Source organism: Dendropsophus ebraccatus, chromosome 7, assembly GCF_027789765.1.
Source record: "Dendropsophus ebraccatus isolate aDenEbr1 chromosome 7, aDenEbr1.pat, whole genome shotgun sequence".
In the NCBI taxonomy this organism is placed as follows: domain Eukaryota; kingdom Metazoa; phylum Chordata; class Amphibia; order Anura; family Hylidae; genus Dendropsophus; species Dendropsophus ebraccatus.
This window is the reverse complement of record NC_091460.1, coordinates 130,844-157,446: the sequence shown is the minus strand read 5'-3', so window position 1 is coordinate 157,446 and position 26,603 is coordinate 130,844. Positions and strand designations below refer to the sequence as shown.

The window sequence follows — 26,603 nt, the reverse complement described above, 5'->3', positions numbered from 1 at the left end:
TAAGCTGTGAACGCAGCCACGGCTGGAGCTAATATACACCTTGTTATAAAGTGTCAGATAGGTGAGAGAACCTGTTAGTAAGCGCCCAGACGGGCAAGACCTTTTTATTTGTTTTTGTTCTTAAAAGCGCGGTGTTGCTGTATTTCTGTTTGCTGGACGGTTTATGCTGCAAATAAACGTCAAGCTGTTATTTTATAAATCCAAGTCTGCTGTGAACTGTGTCCAAACACACCATCCCCCGGGAAGATCCCTACTATATATATGAGTTGTATGTCCATTACTTATGCAGCTGTGAAACACATCTAACATTTTTTCACTTTTGGATAAAGTTCCTTTTGCATTTCTTTCCCAATACGACGACTATGGACAAGGTATAATTATGGTGTATGCTGTTTTTCTCATTTTGCTTGTTGGGGGTGTCCTCCACCTTCCTTTCATTTTGTAGCTGTTTCAAAGGCAGGAGCTGGCAGGTCGCTAAAGGTCACTTTATCGGCTGTTTTTTTTAATTTTCTATGTCAAATGAACTCCAATTCAATTTTTAATTTTCATTGAATTTCAGTTTTTACATGGTTTCAATGAGACCCACACCCTTTATGTGTAGAACGTGTCTGACCACATCACACACACACACAATAACAGTCAGTGGTGGGTGCAGTGTGATCCCCCCCCCCCCCCCCCCACACACACACACACACCATCTGTGGTTGTCATAGGCAACATAATTTAAAAGGGGTGCATGAAAATGTTTCTTTGGCTTACAATGTGGCTTTCTGTCCATGATAAAATAGGGGAAAGAAGGTTTACTGGTGTATTTTCCACGTTACATAGAGGATATATTGTGTGTGGAGTGTATAGCTAAGAGACTGTGATAGTGGCATAATGCTGCGACTTTGGCGTATTAGATGCAGCCAGGCATGCTTCCCCTGCTGTCCCAGTTGCATCCAGAGATGTTGGCATCATTTCCTGAGGTGTCATTGTGGACTTGGTGACCTCCAAGTGGTCGAATTTTGGTTTCCAAGAAACAAGTATTTTTCTCCCATAGACGTTAATGTCTGACAAACCACATAGGTTAAGAATAACTTTTATTCAGACTGCATTTCTCACCAGAAATAACCTGGGAATTCTTTGATGAATTTAAAAATATAATTTTCCTAGTAAGACATTTTCCATATATAAAACATCAATCCTACTTCTCCTCAGTGTGAGTTCTCTCATGTCTAACAAGATAGGATTTATCAGAAAAACATTTCCCACATTCCGAACATAAATATGGCTTCTTCCCTGAGTGACTTTTCTCATGTCTATCAAGAGCTGATTTACATGTAAAACATTTACCACATTCTGAACATGGATATGGCTTCTCACCTGTGTGACTTCTTTCATGTATAACAACACGTGATTTTCTAGTAAAACATTTCCCACATTCTGAACAAGAATATGGCTTCTCACCTGTATGACTTCTTTCATGTTTAACCAGATCTGATTTACTTGTAAAATATTTCCCACAATCTGAACATAAATATGGCTTCTCACCTGTGTGACTTCTCTCATGTAGAGCAAGATTTGATCTATCTGTGAAACATTTCCCACATTCTGAACATGAATATGGCTTCTCTCCTGTGTGAATTCTCTGATGTAGCACAAGATTTGAGTTATCTATAAAACATTTCCCACATTCTGAACAAGAATATGGCTTTTCTCCTGAGTGAATTCTCATATGTCTAACAAGAGCAAGTCTCCTCACAAAACATTTCCCACATTGTGAACATGAATATGGCTTCTCTCCCATGTGAATTCTCTCATGTATATTAAGATGAGATTTACTTATAAAACATTTCCCACATTCTGAACATAAATATGGCTTCTCTCCTGTGTGACTTCTGTGATGTATAACAAGATGTGATTTACTTATAAAACATTTCCCACATTCTGAACATGAAAATGGTTTCTCTTCTGTGTGACTTCTTGCATGTTCAATAACCTGTGATTTACTTATAAATGAATATGGCTGCTTCCCTGAGTGACTTCTCTCATGTCTAAAAAGAGTTGATTTACGTACAAAACATTTACCACATTCTGAACATGAATATGGTTTCTCTCCTGTGTGAATTTTCTTATGTTTATAAAAATTTGCTCTATCTGTGAAACATTTCCCACATTCTGAACATGAATATGGCTTCTCCCCTTTGTGAATTCTCTCATGTGTAACAAGACTTGCTCTACCTGTGAAACATTTCCCACATTCTGAGCATGAATATGGCTTCTCCCCTGTGTGACTTCTTTCATGTGTAACCACATATGATTTACTTGTAAAACATTTCCCACATTCTGAACATGAATATGGCTTCTCACCTGTGTGACTTCTCTCATGTAGAGCAAGATTTGATCTATATGTGAAACATTTCCCACATTCTGAACATGAATATGGCTTATCTCCTGTGTGAATCTTTCTGTGTGTAAAATAAGCTGATCTTTTTGTGAATCCTTTTCCACATTCACCACACTGAATCCTTTTCCCCCCTCTCTGACCCGCCCTTGTGGTAACACTGTGTGATTGGTCAGGAGGATTATATGATAGATCTGTGTGAAGTCCTGCATCTACAGTAAGAATAAGGAGGTGTTCTCCTGAGGAGCGCTCCTCCACAGCTTCAGCTTCTTCTTTATAATTCACACATAACATGGAGTCTCCCTCAGAGATATAACCGTGCTCTCCTGTCAGGGTTAAAAATTAAATTGTTATTTTTTTTCAAACCACAAAAAGTAGAGAAGTTTTATAAAATGAGGGAGCAGGGTGAAAGCACATGTATAATGTAAGGGGGGAGGAGAAGGAGCAGGGTGGAAGCACATTATAGGAGCAGGGTGGAAGCACATGTATAATGTAAGGGGGGGGGGGAGGAGATGGAGCGGGTGGATGTATAATGTAAGGGGGGGGGGGGAGGAGATGGAGCGGGGTGGAAGCACATGTATAATGTAAGGGGGGAGGAGATGGAGCGGGGTGGAAGCACATGTATAGTGTAAGGGGGGAGGAGATGGAGCGGGTGGAAGCACATGTATAATGTAAGGGGGGAAAGAGATGGAGCGGGGTGGAAGCACATGTATAGTGTAAGGGGGGAAAGAGATGGAGCGGGGTGGAAGCACATGTATAATGTAAGGGGGGGAGGAGATGGAGCGGGGTGGAAGCACATGTATAATGTAAGGGGGGGGAGGAGATGGAGCGGGGTGGAAGCACATGTATAATGTAAGGGGGGGAGGAGATGGAGCGGGGTGGAAGCACATGTATAATGTAAGGGGGAGGAGATGGAGCGGGGTGGAAGCACATGTATAATGTAAGGAGAGATGGAGCGGGGTGGAAGCACATGTATAATGTAAGGGGGGGAGGAGATGGAGCAGGGTGGAAGCACATGTATAGTGTAAGGGGGGAGGAGATGGAGCGGGGTGGAAGCACATGTATAATGTAAGTGGGGGGGGAGATGGAGCAGGGTTATTTAACAGCCTTTAAAAAATTAAAACTTTTTTTAAAATACTAAGGGGGAGATTTATCAAACATGGTGTAAAGTAGAACTTGCTGAGTTGCCCCTAGCAACCAATCAGATTCCACCTTTCATTCTTCACAGCTGCTTTAGAAAATGAAAGGTGGAATCTGAGCCAATTCTACTTTACTTTATAACGCTGTTATCCTGTGCTCTATTCCCTCTGTATAACGCTGTTATCCTTTGCTCTATTCCCCTCCTTATAACGCTATTATCCTTTGCTCTATTCCCTCTGTATAAGGGTACTATTATACGGAACGATAATCGTCCGAATTGGCCCGATTCGGCCGATTATCGCTCCATGTAATAAATGCAACGATCAGCCGATGACAACGATCATCGGCTGATCGTTGATATAGGTTAGACCCTATTTTTGTCGGGCGCCAACCGCGCACCGCTACGTGTAATAACGGTGCGTGGCCGGCGACTAACGATATACATTACCCATCCACGTTCCAGGGCTGCTCCTGCCGTCCGCTTCTCCCGGGGTCCCGTGCGCGCTCTAGCTTCACAGCGGCCTGTCAGCAGATAGGCCGCTCAGCCAATCACAGGCCGCAGCGGTCCCGGACTGTGATTGGCTGAGCGGCCAATCAGCTGACAGGCCACTGTGAAGCTAGAGCGCGCACGGGGCCCCCGGGAGAAGCGAACGGCATGAGCAGCCCTGGAACGTGGATGGGTAATGTATGCCAGTTTAGCAAGGGCTGCAAGGACATTGGTAACGATGTCCTTGCAGCTCTTGTCAAACGATTATCGGGCCGTGTAATAAAGCCAGTAAACGAGCAACGATCTAGCAGATCGGCGCTCGTTTACAGGTATTATCGGGCCCTGCTCGGCCCGTGTAATACCACCCTAACGCTGTTATCCTTTGCTCTATTCCCTCTGTATAACGCTGTTATCCTTTGCTCTATTCCCCTCTGTATAACGCTGTTATCATGTGCTCTATTCCCTCTGTATAACGCTGTTATCCTGTGCTCTATTCCCTCTGTATAACGCTGTTATCCTTTGCTCTATTCCCTCTGTATAACGCTGTTATCCTGTGCTCTATTCCCTCTGTATAACGCTGTTATCCTGTGCTCTATTCCCTCTGTATAACGCTGTTATCCTTTGCTCTATTCCCTTTGTATAACGCTGTTATCCTGTGCTCTATCCCCTCTGTATAACGCTGTTATCCTGTGCTCTATTCCCTCTGTATAACGCTGTTATCCTGTGCTCTATTCCCTCTGTATAACGCTGTTATCCTGTGCTCTATTCCCTCTGTATAACGCTGTTATCCTTTGCTCTATTCCCTCTGTATAACGCTGTTATCCTTTGCTCTATTCCCCTCTGTATAACGCTGTTATCCTGTGCTCTATTCCCTCTGTATAACGCTGTTATCCTGTGCTCTATTCCCTCTGTATAACGCTGTTATCCTTTGCTCTATTCCCTCTGTATAACGCTGTTATCCTTTGGTCTATGGGGTTGTGTGAGGTGACATTTTTTGCGCCATGATCTGTACTTTCTATCGGTACCTTTGTTGCGTATATGAGACTTTTTGATCACTTATTACAATTGCTCTGGATTTAAAGGGGTATTCCAGCCAAAAACAATATTAACCTCTTAAGGACATAGGACGTACCGGTACGTCCTATGTCCTCACTTGCACTTCAAATCGGGGCCGCGCGGCGGCCCCGCTTTGAAGTGCCGCGATCCCGGGTGCCGCGTGTAGCCCGGGACCGCCGCTATTAGCGGGCACGGTCTGATCGCCGTGCCCGCTAATTAGCTAATCGGAGGCAGCTGTCAAAGTTGACAGCTGCCTCCGATTACCGGAGGCAACGTTTCCCTGGTGTCTGGTGGGGGAGATCGCTCCTCCGGGACCTTGTCCCGGAGGAGCGATCTCCGTTACTGATGCCGGCGGGGACGCGTCCAAGATGGCGCCGTCCTCGGCTCGGCACTCGTTTACTTCCGGCTGCAGCAGCCGAAAGCAAACGAGTGCCGATCTCATGGATCTCTGCAGCATATCTATGCTGCAGAGATCTCAATGAGAGATCACAGTGTATATACTAGAAGTCCCCCAGGGGGAATAACCCTAACCCCATGGGGGAATAACCCTAACCCCAGGGGGGAATAACCCTAACTCCAGGGGGAATAACCCTAACTCCAGGGGGAATAACCCTAACCCCAGGGGGGAATAACCCTAACTCCAGGGGGAATAACCCTAACCCCAGGGGGGCTTCTAGTATATGTGTAAAAAAATAAAATAAAGTGTTGTTAATAGTAAAAAGCCCCCTCCCCTAATAAAAGTCTGAATCACCCCCCTTTTCCCAGGTTTTAAATAAAAGTAAACAAATAAATAAATAAACATGTTTGCTATCGCCGCGTGCGTAATCGCCCGAACTATTAATTAATCACATTCCTGATCTCGTACGGTAAACGGCGTCAGCGCAAAAAAATCCCAAAGTGCAAAATTGCGCATTTTTGGTCGCATCAAATCCAGAAAAAATGTAATAAAAGCGATCAAAAAGACGTATATGGGCAATCAAGGTACCGATAGAAAGATCAAATCATGGCGCAAAAAATGACACCTCGCACAGCCCCATAGACCAAAGGATAAAAGCGCTATAAGCCTGGGAATGGAGCGATTTTAAGGAACGTATATTGGTTAACAACGGTTTGAATTTTTTACAGGCCATCAGATACAATATAAGTTATACATGTTATATATCGTTTTAATCGTAACGACGTGAGGAACATGCATAACAAGTCAGTTTTACCCCAGGGTGAATGGCGTAAAAACACATTTCCCCCAAATAAAAGAAATGCGTTTTTTTTTTCAATTTCACCACACTTCGAATTTTTTTCTGGTTTCGCAGTGTAATTTATGCAAAAATTCAGCCGTCATTGCAAAGTACAATTAGTGACGCAAAAAATAAGGGGTCATGGGGGTTTCTAGGTGGAAAAATGCAAGTGCTATGGCCTTTTAAACACAAGGAGGAAAAACAGAAAACGTAAAAACGAAAATGGGCCCCGTCCTTAAAGGGTTAAAGCATTGAATTGCCCCCAAAAAGTTATACAAATTAACAATATACATTAATCACGAGTTATGCATATAAAGTGCTTCTTTTTCTACTCTTACTAGGGCCGGATGTCTTGTAGTCCTTGCAAAACCTCTGTCGTCACGGCACGGGCGCCATCTTGGGGCCGTGACGTGTTCTCTGGGATGATGTCTCTGTAGGGCCGCCCCTGGCTGCATCTCCGCCCACCTCCCTCTGTCCTGGGCCGTGACGTAACGGCCCCGCTCTCTATTGGCTGCACTATAGTGTGGCACCGCCCCCGCCCCGGGATCGCAGGCTTCCCCCTTCATAGCCTGCTGCAGGGTGTCTCTCTCCCTCACTGTGTCCCTCCTCAGTCCTGTCAGGTCTCTCCCTTCCCCCTATAAGTCTCTGAAGTGCAGTGTTACTTGGCAGCTGCTGTGTGTGCTGCATTATGGAGAAGGCAGACAGAGGAAGGGATGTCACTGTGATGATGATGACTTACAGGTCCCAGTGACATCCCTACCTCTGTCTGCCTTCTCCATAATGCAGCACACACAGCAGCTGCCAAGTAGCACTGCACTTCAGAGACTTATAGGGGGAAGGGAGAGACCTGACAGGACTGAGGAGGGACACAGTGAGGGAGAGAGACCTGACAGGAGGATGACAGGACTGAGGAGGGACACAGTGAGGGAGAGAGACCTGACAGGAGCAGGGAGCCCCGGACACTGTTATAGTAATGAAGGTGCCTGGGGAGAGACGACTTCTATTTTGTCATGGAGCCTTCTGAGCCTCTGCACTACTCCCTCTTGCCTTCCCTTGTTGTAAATGTGGGTAGTGGGAGACCCCTATACTGTAATACAAAGCACATGAACCTAGAAGTTGTATAGATCATACGCTCATTTGTTTCTACTGATCTGTAGTGGTGGAATTCCAACTTTAATAAATACTACTACCACCATCATTGTGCCTTTTAGGACATGTGTATTCATGTGAAACTACTACTCCAAGCATCCTAGCTGGCTGGCAGTTCATTATAGGATGCTTGGAGTAGTAGTATTGCATAACTACAACCCACACTCCTGATTATAAGGCATGATGGTGGTGGTAGTACAGTAGTCGGATTGCTTCACGCTGCAATTTCAGAGTTAACAATACTACTACTCCCAGCATCTATGTCTGTTGACAGTTTATAATAGTAGTTGTAGGCTTGCTAGTTGTGGAATTCCAACTTGAAGAAATACGACTACAACTAGCAACGCTACAGCCCTACTATGAACAGACTAAAATGCTTGGAGTAGTAGTATTGCTATCTCTGGAATTATAGCTTGAAGAAATACGACTAGTCACGCAACCATCATGCCTTATAATCAGAAGATGATGGTGGTTGTACTTACGCAAACTGTAGAATCAAAGCTTGGAAAACTACAAGCAATGGCTCTCCAGTTTGTATAACTACAATAGCTATCTCACACTGCTGACCATCCATGATGGTGGTTGTAGTTTGGTAGTTGTTTTATATATCTAGCTCTACGTTATATGTAAAAATCACTTTCAGTAGAAAATGATTGTTGTACACATTCAGATAAAAATCACATTGTGTGTCTTCTACCATGGTGGATTGTGTTGGGGAATTTCTTGTCTGCAGGGTACCTCAGCAAACAGCCAGGAAAGGGTCAATTACAGTGCAGGCTGCACACAAGATGGGGGCGGGCCACAGATCCAGGGAGCTAATCCCTACTAGGGAGAGAGGGCGGAGAGTGGGCGGTGACTGAGGTGGGGGGGAGGGGGACAGTGCAGTGTGGTATGCTGGGAGTTGTAGGCACTTGTAGCACACTGACATGGATTCAGACAGGAAGTAGAAGCAGTATCAGGGTGCAGGGGGCACTGACAGCAGCCAGAGAAGGTATAAACTGTACACAATGGAAGCCACTACTGATTCCTCATTCCAACCCTAATGGTACCAAAAATCAGCAATTTTGCCTTTTTTTTGGTGCTTACACCGTTTACCATGTGAGATCAGGAATGGGATAATTTAATAGTTCGGGGATTCCACAGGCAGCAATACAAAATAGGTTTATTTTTTTATATTTATAAAGTGGGAAAAAGGGGGGGGGGTGACTTAAATTTTTATTATGGGATGGAATTTTTTGTTAATAAAAACTTTATTTATTTAACAGTAATTTGTAGCCCCCAGGGAGACTTCTAATACAACTGCACTGATCTCCAATAGAGATAGTATATACACACTGCATTGATCCATGAGATCAGTGCTCTATTACTATGGCCTGCTGGAGCCCAGAGCAATCGAATGCCAAGCTTGGATCGAAGTCATTGCAATGCTGAGGCCCGGTCCAGGCAGAAGTACGGATTGCCGCTCCGCGATCACATTACAAGGGGGCAACCCCTCCACTAGACATCAGGGATGGGGATTTTGCAGGCACTTGAATATCTAAATAGCAGGTGCAGCTAATAGCAGCTGGGAGCATGGCAGGTCAGGCATGGGTTCTCCGCACGACCCCTTTCTGAACACCGCCCCCCCCCCCCCCAATTCTGTCACCCTTCCCCAGTGAGCAATACCATGGCTTAGAGGAATCAATGCAAAACATATGTATCACACTGTTCCATCATAAAGCGTCTGCAACAGACGAGCGGAAACAATACTGGATGTCAGGCAGCCCTGGAGGACAAAAATGCAGGGTACACACCACTGTCAGATTATATAGCGGCGTCTGCCAGTTAGTGACAGCAGTGAGGTGGTGGTGGTGGTGGTGGTGTGTGTGGGGGGCGCACCAGGTTTACGAGTCCAGAGCCGCTCTACACACTGCTGACAGTGCCAGGAAACAGCTGCATGTCCTGTGTCCTGAACTGGTAATAATTATAATTAGCTAAAGAAAGAAAAGTGGAGGTCCCTGATAACATTACTGCACAGTGATCAAAAGGACGGAGACTTCTCACTGTGTCACCTACCAGGAGAGGAGAAATCTGTGATCCTAGAGGATATAGGGGGATGAGGAGTGTGTAATATACCCCCGCTCCATCCATTCTCCCATACCTGGTATAGCAGCTCCCGGCATCTCCTCCTCCTTCACCTCACTCATACACGGGGGATCGCCCCTCATCCTCTCTTCTTCTGCTTCATCCTCCACTTTAATATTAGTCACCTGATCTCCCCCCTGATGGGACATATAGAACAATTCAGTACAATCCAGCAGACAGGAGGGAAAATCTAACACATCAACATAAGAAACCAGCAACATGTATCTATCAGCCTCATCACATCTATGAGTGCAGGAGCAACAACCACCAGCACCGGGGGGCGCTATAGAGATATAGTGCTATAGCATCAGCCTCATCTACCTGCTGATTGTCTGCTGGGACATTTCCCTCTGGACAGTCCTGGGAATACAGAGGACGGGGACACCTCTCTGGTGGATTCCTGTCACTGCCTCCATCTGTAGGGAACACACAGGGAGCCAATCCATTATACACTGCTACATTTTATCAGGAGGAGGATGGGGGGGGGGGGGGAGGAGGAGGATGGGAGGAAGAGGATGGGAGGAAGAGGATGGGAGGAGGAGGATGGGAGGAGGAGGATGGGAGGAGGAGGATGGGAGGAGGAGGATGGGAGGAGGAGGATGGGAGGATCTAGGGGCCCCTCACCCCTGCTCTCTAGAATCAGGAAGGTCTCCTCTTACCTTGTGATGTGAGGCCGGGTGGCTGATCCTCCATCATGAGTGGCTGCTCCCCCCGGTACAGACGCTTATGTCCTGATACAGGAAGGAAAAAGTTATTTCACATACAACACAATGTAACATCCCTCCTCCTGTAAGCTTACCTTACTGCTGGGGGGGGGGTCACACTGATAGTAACACAATGTAACATCCCTCCTCCTGTAAGCTTACCTTACTGCTGGGGGGGGGTCACACTGATAGTAACACAATGTAACATCTCTCCTCCTGTAAGCTTACCTTACTGCTGGGGGGGGGGTCACACTGATAGTAACACAATGTAACATCCCTCCTTCTGTAAGCTTACCTTACTGCTGGGGGGGGGGGGCACACTGATAGTAACACAATGTAACACCCCTCCTCCTGTAAGCTTACCTTACTGCTGGGGTCACACACTGATAGTAACACAATGTAACATCCCTCCTCCTGTAAGCTTACCTTACTGCTGGGGGGTCACACTGATAGTAACACAATGTAACATCCCTCCTCCTGTAAGCTTACCTTACTGCTGGGGTCACACTGATAGTAACACAATGTAACATCCCTCCTCCTGTAAGCTTACCTTACTGCTGGGGTCACACACTGATAGTAACACAATGTAACATCCCTTCTCCTGTAAGCTTACCTTACTGCTGGGGGGTCACACTGATAGTAACACAATGTAACATCCCTCCTCCTGTAAGCTTACCTTACTGCTGGGGGGGGTCACACTGATAGTAACACAATGTAACACAATGTAACACCCCTCCTCCTGTAAGCTTACCTTACTGCTGGGGTCACACACTGATAGTAACACAATGTAACATCCCTCCTCCTGTAAGCTTACCTTACTGCTGGGGTCACACTGATAGTAACACAATGTAACATCCCTCCTCCTGTAAGCTTACCTTACTGCTGGGGGGGTCACACACTGATAGTAACACAATGTAACATCCCTCCTCCTGTAAGCTTACCTTACTGCTGGGGTCACACACTGATAGTAACACAATGTAACATCCCTCCTCCTGTAAGCTTACCTTACTGCTGGGGTCACACACTGATAGTAACACAATGTAACATCCCTCCTCCTGTAAGCTTACCTTACTGCTGGGGGGGGGGTCACACTGATAGTTACACAATGTAACACCCCTCCTCCTGTAAGCTTACCTTACTGCTGGGGTCACACACTGATAGTAACACAATGTAACATCCCTCCTCCTGTAAGCTTACCTTACTGCTGGGGGGGGGGGTCACACTGATAGTTACACAATGTAACACCCCTCCTCCTGTAAGCTTACCTTACTGCTGGGGTCACACACTGATAGTAACACAATGTAACATCCCTCCTCCTGTAAGCTTACCTTACTGCTGGGGGGTCACACTGATAGTAACACAATGTAACACCCCTCCCCCTGTAAGCTTACCTTACTGCTGGGGGGTCACACACTGATAGTAACACAATGTAACACCCCTCCTCCTGTAAGCTTACCTTACTGCTGGGGTCACACACTGATAGTAACACAATGTAACACCCCTCCTCCTGTAAGCTTACCTTACTGCTGCGGGGGTCACACTGATAGTAACACAATGTAACATCCCTCCTCCTGTAAGCTTACCTTACTGCTGGGGTCACACACTGATAGTAACACAATGTAACATCCCTCCTCCTGTAAGCTTACCTTACTGCTGGGGTCACACTGATAGTAACACAATGTAACATCCCTCCTCCTGTAAGCTTACCTTACTGCTGGGGTCACACTGATAGTAACACAATGTAACACCCCTCTTCCTGTAAGCTTACCTTACTGCTGGGGGGGGGTCACACTGATAGTAACACAATGTAACACCCCTCCTCCTGTAAGCTTACCTTACTGCTGGGGTCACACACTGATAGTAACACAATGTAACATCCCTCCTCCTGTAAGCTTACCTTACTGCTGGGGTCACACACTGATAGTAACACAATGTAACACCCCTCTTCCTGTATGCTTACCTTACTGCTGGGGTCACACAGTGATAGTAACACAATGTAACACCCCTCCTCCTGTAAGCTTACCTTACTGCTGGGGTCACACACTGATAGTAACACAATGTAACATCTCTCCTCCTGTAAGCTTACCTTACTGCTGGGGGGGTCACACACTGATAGTAACACAATGTAACATCCCTCCTCCTGTAAGCTTACCTTACTGCTGGGGTCACACACTGATAGTAACACAATGTAACATCCCTCCTCCTGTAAGCTTACCTTACTGCTGGGGTCACACTGATAGTAACACAATGTAACATCCCTCCTCCTGTAAGCTTACCTTACTGCTGGGGTCACACACTGATAGTAACACAATGTAACATCCCTCCTCCTGTAAGCTTACCTTACTGCTGGGGTCACACACTGATAGTAACACAATGTAACATCCCTCCTCCTGTAAGCTTACCTTACTGCTGGGGTCACACTGATAGTAACACAATGTAACATCCCTCCTCCTGTAAGTTTACCTTACTGCTGGGGTCACACTGATAGTAACACAATGTAACACCCCTCCTCCTGTAAGTTTACCTTACTGCTGGGGTCACACACTGATAGTAACACAATGTAACATCCCTCCTCCTGTAACATCCCTCCTCCTGTAAGCTTACCTTACTGCTGGGGGGGTCACACACTGATAGTAACACAATGTAACATCCCTCCTCCTGTAAGCTTACCTTACTGCTGGGGTCACACTGATAGTAACACAATGTAACATCCCTCCTCCTGTAAGCTTACCTTACTGCTGGGGGGTCACACACTGATAGTAACACAATGTAACACCCCTCCTCCTGTAAGCTTACCTTACTGCTGGGGTCACACTGATAGTAACACAATGTAACACCCCTCCTTCTGTAAGCTTACCTTACTGCTGGGGTCACACTGATAGTAACACAATGTAACATCCCTCCTCCTGTAAGCTTACCTTACTGCTGGGGGCTCACACTGATAGTAACACAATGTAACACCCCTCCTCCTGTAAGCTTACCTTACTGCTGGGGTCACAGATCAGCAATGATTTCCGTCTCTGCAACGTTCTACTTGCTGGGCATGTGATGACACAGGAAGGGGTGTGGCCTATAGAGGAAGGAATGTAGTTTCCTAGGTTACAGAGCTGTAACTACAATGAGGAGGAACAGGTGATTTTCTCATATCATCCGACATGGAAAATGTGAAGGGAGAGGAGCAATGTTAGTTATGGTGCGTTTACACAGAGAGATTTATCCGACAGATTTTGGAAGCCAAAGCCAGCACTGGATTTGAGAAGAGGAGAAATTACAATCTTTCCTTTATGACCTGCTCCCTGTTTATTGTCTGTTCCTGGCTTCCAACATCTGTCAGATAAATCTCTCTGTGTAGACGCACCATAACATGGGACACTTCTGACACCTGAGAACAATAGCCTGTACTCTCCTGTATATATATATACCTCCTACCTGTGTAATGTATATATACTGCTGACACCAGAGAACAGTAGCCTGTACTCTCCTGTGTATGTATATATATATATATATATATATATATATATACACATACCTCCTACCTGTGTAATGTATATACACTGCTGACACCAGAGAGCAATACCCTCATATATATATATTTATATACCTCCTCTACCTGTATAATGTGTGACACTGAGGTGTAGTATAAAGGGCCAGGGACACGCCTGTTGCATGTGTATTTCTGTGCAGACAACAACAAAATGGCGCTGCCCAGCAGTAGACATAATAGCATCTTTAACCCCTTAAGGACAGAGCTTGAAATGGCCTTAATGACAGAGACAAATTTTATGAATATGACCTGTGTCACTTTATTCATTAATAACTTCGGGATGCTTTTACCTATCCGGCTGATTCTGAGATTGTTTTCTCGTGACATATTGTACTTCACATTTCTGGTAAATTGGAGTCGATACTCATAATGAATCTTTATGAAAAAAAACCAAATAATGTGAAAAAATGTGAAAAACTGCATTTTTCCAACTTTGAAACTTTTTTGCATATACAGAAATTGGCTATACCACATAAATTATATATTAAATAGCATTAGCAACATGTCTACTTTATGTTGGCGGCATTTATTAAACGATTTTTCATTTTTTTTAGACGATAGGAAGCTTAAAACATTAGCAGCAAATTTCCAAATTTTCAGTAAAATTTCAAAATCAGATATTTTTAGGGACCTGTTCAGGTTTAAAGTGTATTTGAGGGGCCTGTATGTTAGAAAGCCCCACAAAGCTCCCCATTTCAGAAACTGCACCCCCCACACTCTGCAAAAGCATATCCAGAAAGTGTTTTAACCCTTTAGGGGAGTCACAGAAATAAAAGCTAAGTGTGTAAGAAATTTGAAAATTTTAATTTTCTGTGCAGAGATTTTATTGTAATCCAATATTTTTCATAATTATAACCTATTACCAGAGAAATGCACCCCAATAATTATTGCCCCGTTTCTGCAGTTTATAGAAATACCCCATATGTGACCCTATTGCGCTATTTGACGCAACCACAAGCCTCAGATACAAAGGAGCGCCTAGTGAATTTCAATGCCTCCGTTATATTTGGTCATTTCTGACTGTACCACTTCAGGTTGGCAGAGGCTCTGGGGTGCCAAAACCTAAAAAACACCCCTAAAGGGACACCATTTAGAAAACTACACCCCTCAAGGAATGTAACAAGGGGTGCAGTGAGCATTTGGACCCCACAGGTGCTTCACAGATTTTCCCAACAATATGGCGTGAAAAAAGAAAAAAATTTTTTTTACACTAAAATGTTGTTCTAGCCTTCAATTTTTCATTTTCTTAAAGGGATAAGAGGAAAAAAAAGACACAAAATGTGTAGCGCAGTTTCTCCCGAGTACAGAAATACCCCACATGTGGCGATAAAGTGCCAAGGGGGCGCAGGACGAGCCTCCAAAGGGAAGGAGCGCCAATTGGCTTTTGGAAGCTGAATTTCACTGGAAAGGATTTCAAGGGCCATGTCGCATTTACAGAGCCCTCGTGCTGCCAAGACACTGGAAACCCCCCACAAGTGACCCCATTCTGGAAACTACACCCCTCAAGGAATCTAACAAGGGGCACAGTGAGCATATGGACCCCACTGGTGACGGGCACAAATGTGGAACAATGTGACGTAAAAGTAAAAAATTTAATTTTTTCACTTTCATGGCACAAATGTGCCCGTCATCAAGGGGTCCATATCCTCACTGCACCCCTTGTTAGATTCCCTGAGGGGTGCAGTTTCCAGAATGGGGTCACTTGTGGGGGGTTTCCAGTGTTTTGGCAGCACGAGGGCTCTGTAAATGCGACATGGCTTTCATCATCCATTCTAGCCAAATCCAACCTCCAAAATCCAAATGGCGCTCCTTCCCTTCGGAGGCTTGCCCTGCGCCCACATGGCGCTTTATGTCCAGATGTGGGGTATTTACGGACTCGGGGGAAATTGCTCTACACATATTGTGTGTTTTTTTCTCTTTTAACCCCTTGTGAAAATGATAAATTCAAGGCTAAACCAACATTATAGTGTAAAAAATGTAATATTTCATTTTCACGCCACATTGTTCCATATTTGTGCCAGTCACCAGTGGGGTCCATATGCTGACTACACCCCTTGTTACATTCCCTGAGGGGTGCAGTTTCCATAATGGGGTCACTTGTGGGGGGTTTCAACTGTCTTGGCAACACAGAGGCCTTTTAAATGCAACATGGCCCCTCGAAATCCATTCCATTCAAATCCAGCCTTCAAAAACGAAATGGCGCTCCTTCCCTTTGGAGGCTTGCCCTGCACCCGCATGGCGCTTTATGTCCACATGTGGGGTATTTCCGTACTCAGGGGAAATTGCTCTACACATTTATTGTTTTTTTTAATCTTTTAGCCCCTTGTGAAAATGAAAAAAATCATGACAAGATTAATGATTTAGAGTAAAAACTTTACAAAAATTACACTAAATGTTGGTCTAGCCTTGATTTTTTCCATTTCCACAAGGGGTTAAAAAAGAAAATGAACACAAAACGTGTAGGGTAGTTTCCCCTGAGTACGAAAATACCCCACATGTGGGCATAATGTGCCATATGGGCACAGGGCAAGCCACCAAAGGGACAGAGCGCCATTTAGAGGCTGGAATGGAGGATGGAGGCCATGTCGCAATTACAAAGCTCCTGTGCTGCCAGGACAGTAGAAACCCCCCACAAGTGACCCCATTCTGGAAACTACACCCCATAAGGAATCTAACAAGGGGTGCAGTGAGGATATGGACCCCACTGGTGACAGTCACTTACGTAGAACATATGCCGAGAAAATAAAAAATACCATTTTTTTTCATTTTCACGTCCCAAATGTGGCCGTCACCAGGGGGCCATATCCCCGCTGCCCCCCTTGTTAGATTCCTTATGGGGTGTAGTTTCCAGAATGGGGTCACTTGTGGGGGGTTTCTACTGTCCTGGCCGCACAGAGGCTTTGTAATTGCATCATGGCATCCTCTAATGGGAATAGCGGCCATACCTATTTAGCTGGGGAAAAGGGACAATTCTAATTTATTTGGGGGTATTAGGCCAATTATTAGTTTATAAGGTTGAAAATGACAGGTGTCCATCAAATTCAACCTGTGTTGATCCAGAGGAAGGCAAAAAACCCTCGTGAGGCAGACGACAGTAGCCTCATCACAGGGGAAAAATTCCTTCCCGACTCCATAATGGCGATCAGAATAATCCCTGGATCAACGTGACCCCTGAAATAGGAATAAGGGACAGAATTTAGATAATGTAGAACCCCAGTGACGTGTGGTGCGCCTTGGAGCGATCCAGTATGCAGAGGTCGGGGGGATCAGGACAGGCGTCACACTGGAAAATGGTGTCCTTCCTGATCCCCCTGTTACGCCACACTCTGCACTTCTTCTGGGGTCTCCCGTTCTCCAGTGTGGGGGACGTCACCTGGAAAATGTTGTCCTGGTGCGATACGGGGTCCCCCATATCCAGAAGCGCTGGGGCCGCTATATGGCTACTAAATATTAGGGCGCTATTACTACTTCTGATATGTTCGGATCATGCCGCAAGCTACAGTAGCTCGGGCAGCGAGGGACCAGAAGAGGGGGTGCTGGTATAAAAGTTATCCCCGTACAGGTGGTGACCTTTATCCAGCAGTGGGAAGATCAGTTCCCGGATGATCTTCCCACTTGTTCCGAGGATGGGGGGGAGGGGGCATCTGGGGCTGGATTCGGGTGTCCCTTCCTACATACACTCTAAGGGTACGTGCACACTGCGGAATCGCGACAGATAACCCTTCGTGCATTCCGCAGTTGGCACCCGCCGGCGGACTGATGCAGGCGCACGTCTCCGTCCGTGTCATAGACTCCATTCTATGCACGGGCGGATTCCGCTCTCCGTCCAACGTATTCATTCTTTGGATGGACGACGGATTCCGCCCGTGCATAGAATGGAGTCTATGACACGGGTAGAGACATGCGCCCGCATCAGTCCGCCGGCGGGTGCCAGCTGCGGAATGCACAAAGGGTTATCCTTCGCCATTCCGCAGTGTGCACGTACCCTGGATCTGTAAGTGTACCCTGAGGTACTCTCACAGAGTTTGTAGAATTTCACGCCATACCGTCATCTCTTATTGGGACGGTACTGGCGGAAAAGACGTGTCTGGGAGGCAGCATACGCTACGCTACCCCCCAGACATGTCATTGGATGATGAGGATGAGGATGAATGGAGGAAAGAAGGATCCCCCCCATTCATCCTCACTGGCTGTTTCGGTGTCGGAGGCAATAATAACGTATCCCTCTGACGCCGAAAACACCCTGGGGGCCATCTTTATACGGGGATTGGTATATGGGGTATATAGTGGTGTAGTGTCAAACTTTATTCAATGTAGTGTGGTGTAATGTAGTGTTTTTTACGTGTTTTTTTTTACAGTAAGTATAAAAAAAAAACCTACGCCAACAAAGGAGTTGCTGATAAATGCCGCACTTATGTTCGGCACTTATCAGCAGACCGTGGCAGTAGGATATAGAAAAAAAAACACCCTACGCCAAAAAGGAGGAGTTGCTGATTAGCAGCGCACTTTCGTGCGATGCTGATCAGCACTCAGCGGCGATAGGGTGCGGAAAATCGGAAAAAAAAAATTGGGAAAAAAAAAATAAAAATTCTACATTCTGAACATCCCTATAGTGGCTGATACGTGTATTACACATATCAGCCGCTAGAGGGCAGCAGAGCGCAAAGTCCGGAAAATGACGAGGCTGGAGCCGAAAATAGCCGAGAGAAGACGACGGGGATCGCCGGAAAGACCCGAAGACCGAACGGAAAGATGGAGGACGCCGCGAACCCGGAAGACGCCGATCAGGAGCCCGGGACAGGTGAGTAATGTACAAATACCTGCTCTGGACCCCTCCGCTACCTAGCTGAGGGGTCCAGGGCAGGTATTTACTATTTTCTGGGACTCTGATCGCCGTGCCACCGGCCCGATCGCCGTGAACGGCCGGGCGGCCGTTCACGGCGATCGGGCCGGTGGCACGGCGATCACCATTACTTTTTACAGTAATGGCGGTCGGTGCCGTCCTCGGACAGCACCGACCGCCATTTTTTTCCGGGTCATCGGGTCGCCGATGACCCGGAAAGGTTCCGATCGCCGCTATTGGCTGATCTGAATTGATCAGCCTATAGCAGCGATCGTAAGCACGGGGGGTGTTAACCACCCCCCGTGCCGTGAAGCTACGATGGCCTGCTATGATTTATAGCAGGCCATCTTCCCCGACCGCTGTGTGTGAACACGCAGTGATCGGGGAAACATCGGGCGTAAATTTACGCCCTGATGCGCCAAGTACCAGGGCGCGAGGGCGTAAGTTTACGCCCGATGTCGTTAAGGGGTTAATCTCTTTTTTCCCCTGTGAGAAGAGGAGGGAGGCGATGATGTCACAGCAGTTGAGCAGAGACTGCCTCCTTTTTTTAGCAGCCGGATTTCAGGTTACTTTTACAAGCAGTTTTCTGCTGGAGCTCCTTCTAGGGGCCATCACTGGGAAATATGAAAAAATTAGAGAAAAAATTATAATTAAGTTAGAGTTAATTTCCTTACATGCAAAAAGATAAAAAAAAAAAAAAACAATTAAATGTTATAATTTTTTTTCTTTTTTTACTTTGTGACACATTCCCTAAACTAGCGGAATTGTCCGCCGTGGAATGCTATTAGCCTCCCTCTCATAATGGGAGTCTATGGGAGGCGCGCGCTGCTGCTCTCTCTTTGTCATTGTCGTCAGCGTTCCACCCGGAGACTAATGGTCAGACAGAACAGGTTAACCAGTCTCTTGAGCAATATCTGAGATGTTATGTGTCTAATAACCAAAATAAGAAGTTGTCTGATTACTTTCCTATGGCAGAATTTGCTTTGAACAATCATGTGAATGCATCTACTAAACAAACTCATAGTAACATAGTTAACCCTTTGAGGACCAGGCCCAAAATGACCCAGTGGACCGCGCAAATTTTGATCTTAGTGCTTTCGTTTTTCCCTCCTCCCCTTCTAAGAGCTCTAGCACTCTCAGTTTTCTATCTACAAGCCATGTAAGGTCTTGTTTTTTACAGGAATAGTTGTACTGTGTAATGGCGTCATTCATTTTACCATAACATGTATGATGGAATTCCAAATATATTATGTATGATGGAACCCCAAATATATTATGTATGATGGAACCCCAAATATATTATGTATGATGGAATTCCAAATATATTATGTATGAAGATATAAATAGGTGAAATTGTAAAAAAGAATGCAATATGGTAACGTTTGGGGGGCTCCTGTGTCTACGTAATGCACTATATGGTAACAGCGACATGATACTATTATTCTATAGGTCAGTCTGAACACAACCATATGCAGGTTACACAGATTCTCTAATGTTATATATGTATTTTTTTATGAAATCCTTTTTTTTGGCAATTAAATATTAATAAAATGGGCCTATTGTGACGCTTATAACGGTTTTATTTTTTCACCTACGGGGCTGTATGGGGTGTCATTTTTTCCGCCATGATCTCTAGTTTTTATTAATACCATATTTGTGAAGATCAGACGTTTTGATCACTTTTTATTGATTTTTTTTAATATATAATGTAACATAAAATCGGTAATCTGCGCACTTTTCCCCTCTTTTCGTGTACGCCGTTTACCGGTCGCAATGACGCTTGTTATATTTTACTAGATCGGACAATTACGCACGCTACGGTATATTATATGTTTATCTATTTATTTATTTTTATATGTTTTATTTATATAATGGGAAAGGGGGGTGATTTAGACTTTTATTGGGGGAGGGGTTTTGGGGTAGTGTATTGGTGTTTTGAACTTTTTTTTTTTTACACTTTTGAAGTCCCTTTGGGGGACTTGTACATCCAGTACTCTGATTTATACACTGATGATTGCTATTCCATAGGCCTAGCATTGATCAGTGTTATCGGCGATCTGCTCATTGAGCCTGCCTGTGCAGGCTTAGAGTAGCAGATCGCCGATCGGACCGCAGGGAGGCAGGTAAGAGACCTCCGGCAGTCCGTTTCAACGATCGGGACCCCCGCAGTCACACTAGTTTTACTGTTCGTACAGTAAAGAACCTGCATCAATGCTGATGATAAAATCTTCTTTCCTTCCTCTACGAGAGGATGCCCCCTTGTCATGGTTACAGACCTAGGAGTAAGCCTTGGCAAGTTCAGTCAGGGCGAAACGATGTGCGTCTACTCCTCTGGCTCTTTGGCAACTCCGACCAATGTGTCTGTGACAGCGCTGGTGTGGACATCAACTTTTTGCTGTTGCCATAAGATAGGATTTGCTTACATCTAAACTTATAATGACCGGAATCCCTGCTCTGTGTTTCCCGTAACCGAGACAGAGGCAGCAGCAGGTGGCTGTTTAAACTTGCCGTACCACTCCGGCGTCTCTCAGCTGCGGGGATACCCTCTAATGAATTATGATGGGAATCCCCGCTTCTTTACAGGGTGTCCCCCGAAGCTGAGAGAAGCAGGAGCAGAGTGGCAAGTTTAAACAGCTGCCCACTGCTGCTTCTCTCTATGGAACACCTTGCAAAGAAGGGGATTCCCATTATATTGATGAGAATCCCCTGAGCTGTCAGCCCCCGCACTGCTCACCTACTTCAGCAGCCTCCGGCTCCTGACGCTTCCTGACACTGCTCACTCTGCCCGTGGGGTTCCCCTCACCAACCAGAGCAGCTCCCAGGACCCATCAGCGCCCCTGCTCACCTACTGTACTCCTCAGCTGTTGGCTTCAGCTGCTCCCCTCCGCCTCTCCATCACCCCACAGAGGCAGTGGTGAGCAGCTGGAGGCTGCCGAAGGTGGTGAGCTGTGTGTGTGTGGGATCCCCAGAAAGAGGCAGCAGCGGGCGGCTCTTGCTTCTCAGCTGCGGGGAACACCCTGTAAAGAAGCGTGGATTTACAGGTTGTCCCCCACTGCTGCAAGTTTAAACAGCCACTGCTCCTGTCTCTCTGGGGAACACAAGCTGCACCACTACTTACTGCTAGTTTTTCTGCTCTGTTGGCCGGGCGTTCTGCACCTGACTAATGGAGTGTAAAAAACAATTAATGAGATTTACATTTTTCCCTATGGGAACTTACAGCTCAGTTCTGGAACAGAGGTACCACTGTAATATATATATATATTATACAGTCTAGCATATAATTAGCTTTCCCTACCGCCTGGTTGCACAGGTCACTAATTGTGAGGTGTCAGAAGTCGCTGCCAACACAGAACCTCTGATATGACACTCAAATAGAGGATTTCTTCTCCCCAACTGCATTATTTTACATTTGGAACATTGAACCGCAGTTTCCATTTTTGACCACATATCTAGTAAAGCTAAATCATTTTTCATATTATAGACACTTTAAAGTGACTCTGTAGCCACAATCTGCCCCCCCCCCCTCCCCCCCAAAGCGTTTGTACCTTCGGATAGCTGCTTTTAATCCAAGATCTGTCCTGGGGTCTGTCTGGGCGATGATGCAGTTATTGTCCTAAAAAACAACTTTTAAACTTGCAGCCCTGTGCCAAACTGTCGTGGCCTAGAGTGTCTATGCCCTAAGCCTGCACCACCTCTCCATCCCTTCTCATTATCAGCAATGCCCTGGGCAGGAGTTTTCCTATTCATCACACAAGTACTGCCCAGGACATTCCTAATGATGAGGAGGATGGAAAGGAGGGGGGACTGTTAAGGATGATTATATTCTGTAGATTTAGTGAAGCCATTACAATATGGCATTAACCTTCTAAACATGTAGAGATGTTACATTCCGGGTAGCTTCACACGTACCGACTCGCAGCGTTAATAACGCTGCGAGTCGGCTAGGTCCTGGCAGATCACTTTCACTACATACACACAGCGGTCTTAACGACCACTGCGTGTATGTAATTCTGCCGGCCGCTTAACCCCTTCAGCTTCTGCCCGGATCCCACTCTGTATACATTACCTCTCCTCGCTGCACGGGGTTCCGGCGTACTGCTCTCCCGCCCGGCCAATCAATGTGTTGCCCTGCCGCAGTCACTGAATGGCCGGGCGGGAGAGCAGTACGCCGGGACCCGTGTAGCGAGGAGAGGTAATGTATACAGAGTGGGAGCAGAAGGGGTTAAGCATCCGGCAGAATTACATACACGCAGCGGTTGTTCAAAGCCTCAGTATGTGTATATATGTATATACACTGCCCCCTCCCCCAGGATAAACATATACACACTTCCCACCCTCATGAGATATATATATACACACACACACACACACACACAACCTTCCCCCAGGATATATATACTGGCTGCCATCTTTGAATAAACAACATCCACCTTAACTATCAGTGTGTTAGTGAGGTTACTCAGTGCACACTATAAACTTTAGAATTGGAATTTGGAACAGATGGTAAATATAACAGCACCCTAGAGGTGCATCCTTATCACACACCTACAGGATCCCTTACCCCGATTCTTGGTAGGAACACTCATTCACCCGATAATCGGCATGTGTAATCTATGCTCATTGGCTGATTTCATCTGTTGTGTGACTGGTAAAATCAGTGGCTGCACATCTGTAAAGAAGGGACATGCGGCCTATAACGGTGGATGTAAGTGGCCGCACAAATGAAGCCGGTGGTTGGAGTGTCCCAGCCGCATGGTCTTGCTCGTCAGGCCATGTACCAGGGCTTTTGGCTTTCATTCCACCAATTTAGGAAATAAACCTTGAGCTAGAAGGTTTGAAAACGTCCCGCAAAGGCAGTGTTTATTGTGAACAGTGATTACAATGGCTCTCTGCATCCCAGACATCTTATACAAATTTTACAGTGAAACAGCTTTCCCCCAAGTGACTTTTTTGATGTTTAATAAGAGCAGCTTTCTGGCTAAAACACTTCATACATTCTGAACATGAATACGGCTTCTCCCCTGTATGAATTCTCTGATGATCCTTAAGTTTTGCTTTAGTAATAAAACATTTCCCACATTCAGAACATGAATATGGCTTCTCTCCTGTATGAATGCTCTGATGTTTAATAAGATGTGATTTTTTCGTAAAACATTTCCCACATTCTGAACATGAAAATGGTCTCTCTCCTGTATGACCTCTTAGATGTTCCACAAAACTTGACTTATGGGTAAAACACTTCCCACATTGAGCACATGAAAAAGGCTTCTCCTCAGTGTGAGTTCTCAGGTGTTCCACAAGAGATGACTTATGGGTAAAAGACCTTCCACATTCACAACATGAATATGGCTTTTCCCCTGTGTGAGTTTTTAGATGTTTAACAAGATTTGATTTTTTGCTAAAACTTTTCCCACATTCTGAACATGAATATGGCTTCTCCCCTCTGTGACTTCTTAGATGTTCCACAAGTCTCGATTTATGGTTATAGCACCTTTCACATTCTGAACATGAATATGGCTTTTCACCTGTGTGAATTCTCATATGTTCAACAACAGCTGATTTATCTGTAAAACATCTACCACATTCTGCACATGAAAATGGCTTCTCGCCTGTGTGAATTCTTTGATGTCGCTCAAGAGAATCTTTACGCATGAAGCATTTTCCACATTGTAAACATGAATATGGCTTATCCCCTGTGTGAGTTCTCTGATGTCTAACAAGAACGGATTTCTGGTTAAAACACTTTCCACATTCTGAACACGCAAAGGGCTTCTCTCCAGACTGAATTCTATGATATTTTTCAAGAAGATGTTTAAGCTTAAACCATTTCCCACACTCCATGCATGAAAATGGTTTATCTCCAGATGGTATGATCCAGTCTTCACCTGGAAAAAGAAACAAAACCCCATATGTATTATATACACACAAAACATATAGAAATGGGAACATGCATCTATTTAAAAGAAGATACAGTTTTACACTTTAAAATTCCAGTTACAAATAGTCAGCAAATTAAAAAAAAACAAAAAACTTATTTGTCATAAAAACGCCCCACTGCTTCTTTTCTTTCTGCTGCAAAATCCAATGCATCAATAATCCCTTCTCCCTTACCAGATGCCATCTATAGTACTCACTGGAGCTCAAAGAAGGTCAGCAGCAGCCCGGTGAAGGGTCCTGGGTGGTCGGGCAAGCAGGCAGAGGTGAGCCCCGGAAGAGGAGAACCAGCAGCAGCTGCCAGTGTACATTGGGGGCCCCCTCATCTCCTGGTCCACATCCCACTGCTGCCAGAGCCCCATGTGGGGTATCAGGATGCACCACAACCCCCTCGTTGGCTCAGTTCCCTGATCAGGAGCAAGCTGGATTCCTCACAGCTTAGAATAGCACCCCCGGCGCCAAATCCACCCTTCATCACCTCATCTCACCCCTCCTCCTTTCACCCCCGCTCTACACCTCCTCCCTTCCCCCTTTACCTCCTTATTACTATATGGGGGATCCTACATACAGGGGTAACCCACATACCAAACAGCAGAATTACTACTGTATGGGAGCCTATAGGTACAAAAAAAGGGAAGAGCCTACTGTAATATGTTTGTCTGTGCAGTTCTCTGGCAAGAGATGAATTGTAGCTGAAGAAATCATCATGGTGGTCTCGGCTGGATGGAGAAAAAACCATGGGAAGGTATCTGGCTACATGGCAGGAGGTATCTGGCAATGATGGGAGTTATGTTTGCAGGGGGACATATCCAGCTTCAGGGGACAAATCTGTCTGGAAGAGACATATCTGGGTACAGGAGACATACCTGGCATCTAGAAACATATCTGGCTCCATGGGAAATACCTGGCTGAAAGGGGCATATTATGCTTACCTGCCCGTACTCCCACCTTCTTTTCTGGTTCCTGGCTTACTGATGGCCTGCTAAGACAATCAGTGCACTGTCCTGTCGCAGCCACTGCACATTTCGCTGAGAAACATACGTGAGAATCTACCCTAAGGCAATGTTTATAAGGAATCACATCTTTGGAGGTACTTGGCTGAAGCATCTTGTCGCATGGGGATACTTGGCTTAAAAAGGTTGAGAAACACTGATCTATGGTTCTGCACTGTACACCTTCTGTTGTACTGCCCTGTATACGATCTATAGTACTACCCACGATACACTCCAGTTCCAGTGATAGACGGGTTTATTCACCAATCACATGTGCAACGTTTCCATCTCTCATTGAAATCTTCAAGCAACAAAATTTGTGATACAATGGCCGCTATTTACCATCCCCCCTTTGTACCTCCCCCAATCAGTGACATCACCAGAATTATCATATATAAACAAGAGAAATCATCAGTATTCAGTGCAGCGATGTGACAAATCAACATGGTAGAAGTATATACATTGTGTATACAGGAAGGCAGACCATCAGCTGTTCCATCACACACCACATGGTAGAAGTAAATTCATTGTGACAGGGTATATACAAGGGACTGTCACTGACTGACGGAGACTGTTCCATCTCATGAGAAACCGCATCAAACACCACAAGACATCACGTGACACCACAAGTCAGCTGTGGAGAAGTTGTGTGACCGGGGCAGCACCAGTGGTTCGCGCATGCGCTCTATGTATCCTAATTCTCATGGGCACCATCTTGGATAAGGTCATCAGGCCCTCAGCACATACCATGATCAGACCAATATATATTATTAATAGTTCCTCACATGACACACTGCATAATAGTTATAGACCCCCTCAGTGACACCTTGTTGGCGCTGGGAAAGGAGTCGGACATGCTCATCTGTGACATGTGGGGGGTGTCTATAACTATTATGCAGTGTGTGAACTAATAATAATATAAATTGGTCTGATCGTGCTATTGTGTTGAGGGCCTGATGACCTTATCCAAGATGGTGCCCATGAGGATTAGGATACATAGAGAGCGCAT

General features: G+C 45.5%; 1 protein-coding gene across 3 annotated transcripts in view; it reads right to left on the bottom strand.

The window, feature by feature from the left end:
• Nucleotides 1-1,065: 1,065 nt before the first annotated feature.
• LOC138797163 (gastrula zinc finger protein XlCGF57.1-like) overlaps nucleotides 1,066-26,603 on the bottom strand; it is a 58,137-nt gene continuing 32,599 nt past the window's right edge. For 2 of the 3 annotated variants that reach the window (XM_069976989.1, XM_069976990.1), the window contains one exon: nucleotides 23,502-24,553. In XM_069976989.1, coding sequence (XP_069833090.1) covers nucleotides 23,574-24,553 — 980 coding nt within the window. In that variant the 3' untranslated portion in view covers nucleotides 23,502-23,573. Of the gene's footprint in view, nucleotides 2,455-23,501; nucleotides 24,554-26,603 lie in introns of those variants that run through there. The other variant, XM_069976991.1, reaches the window with a different exon arrangement.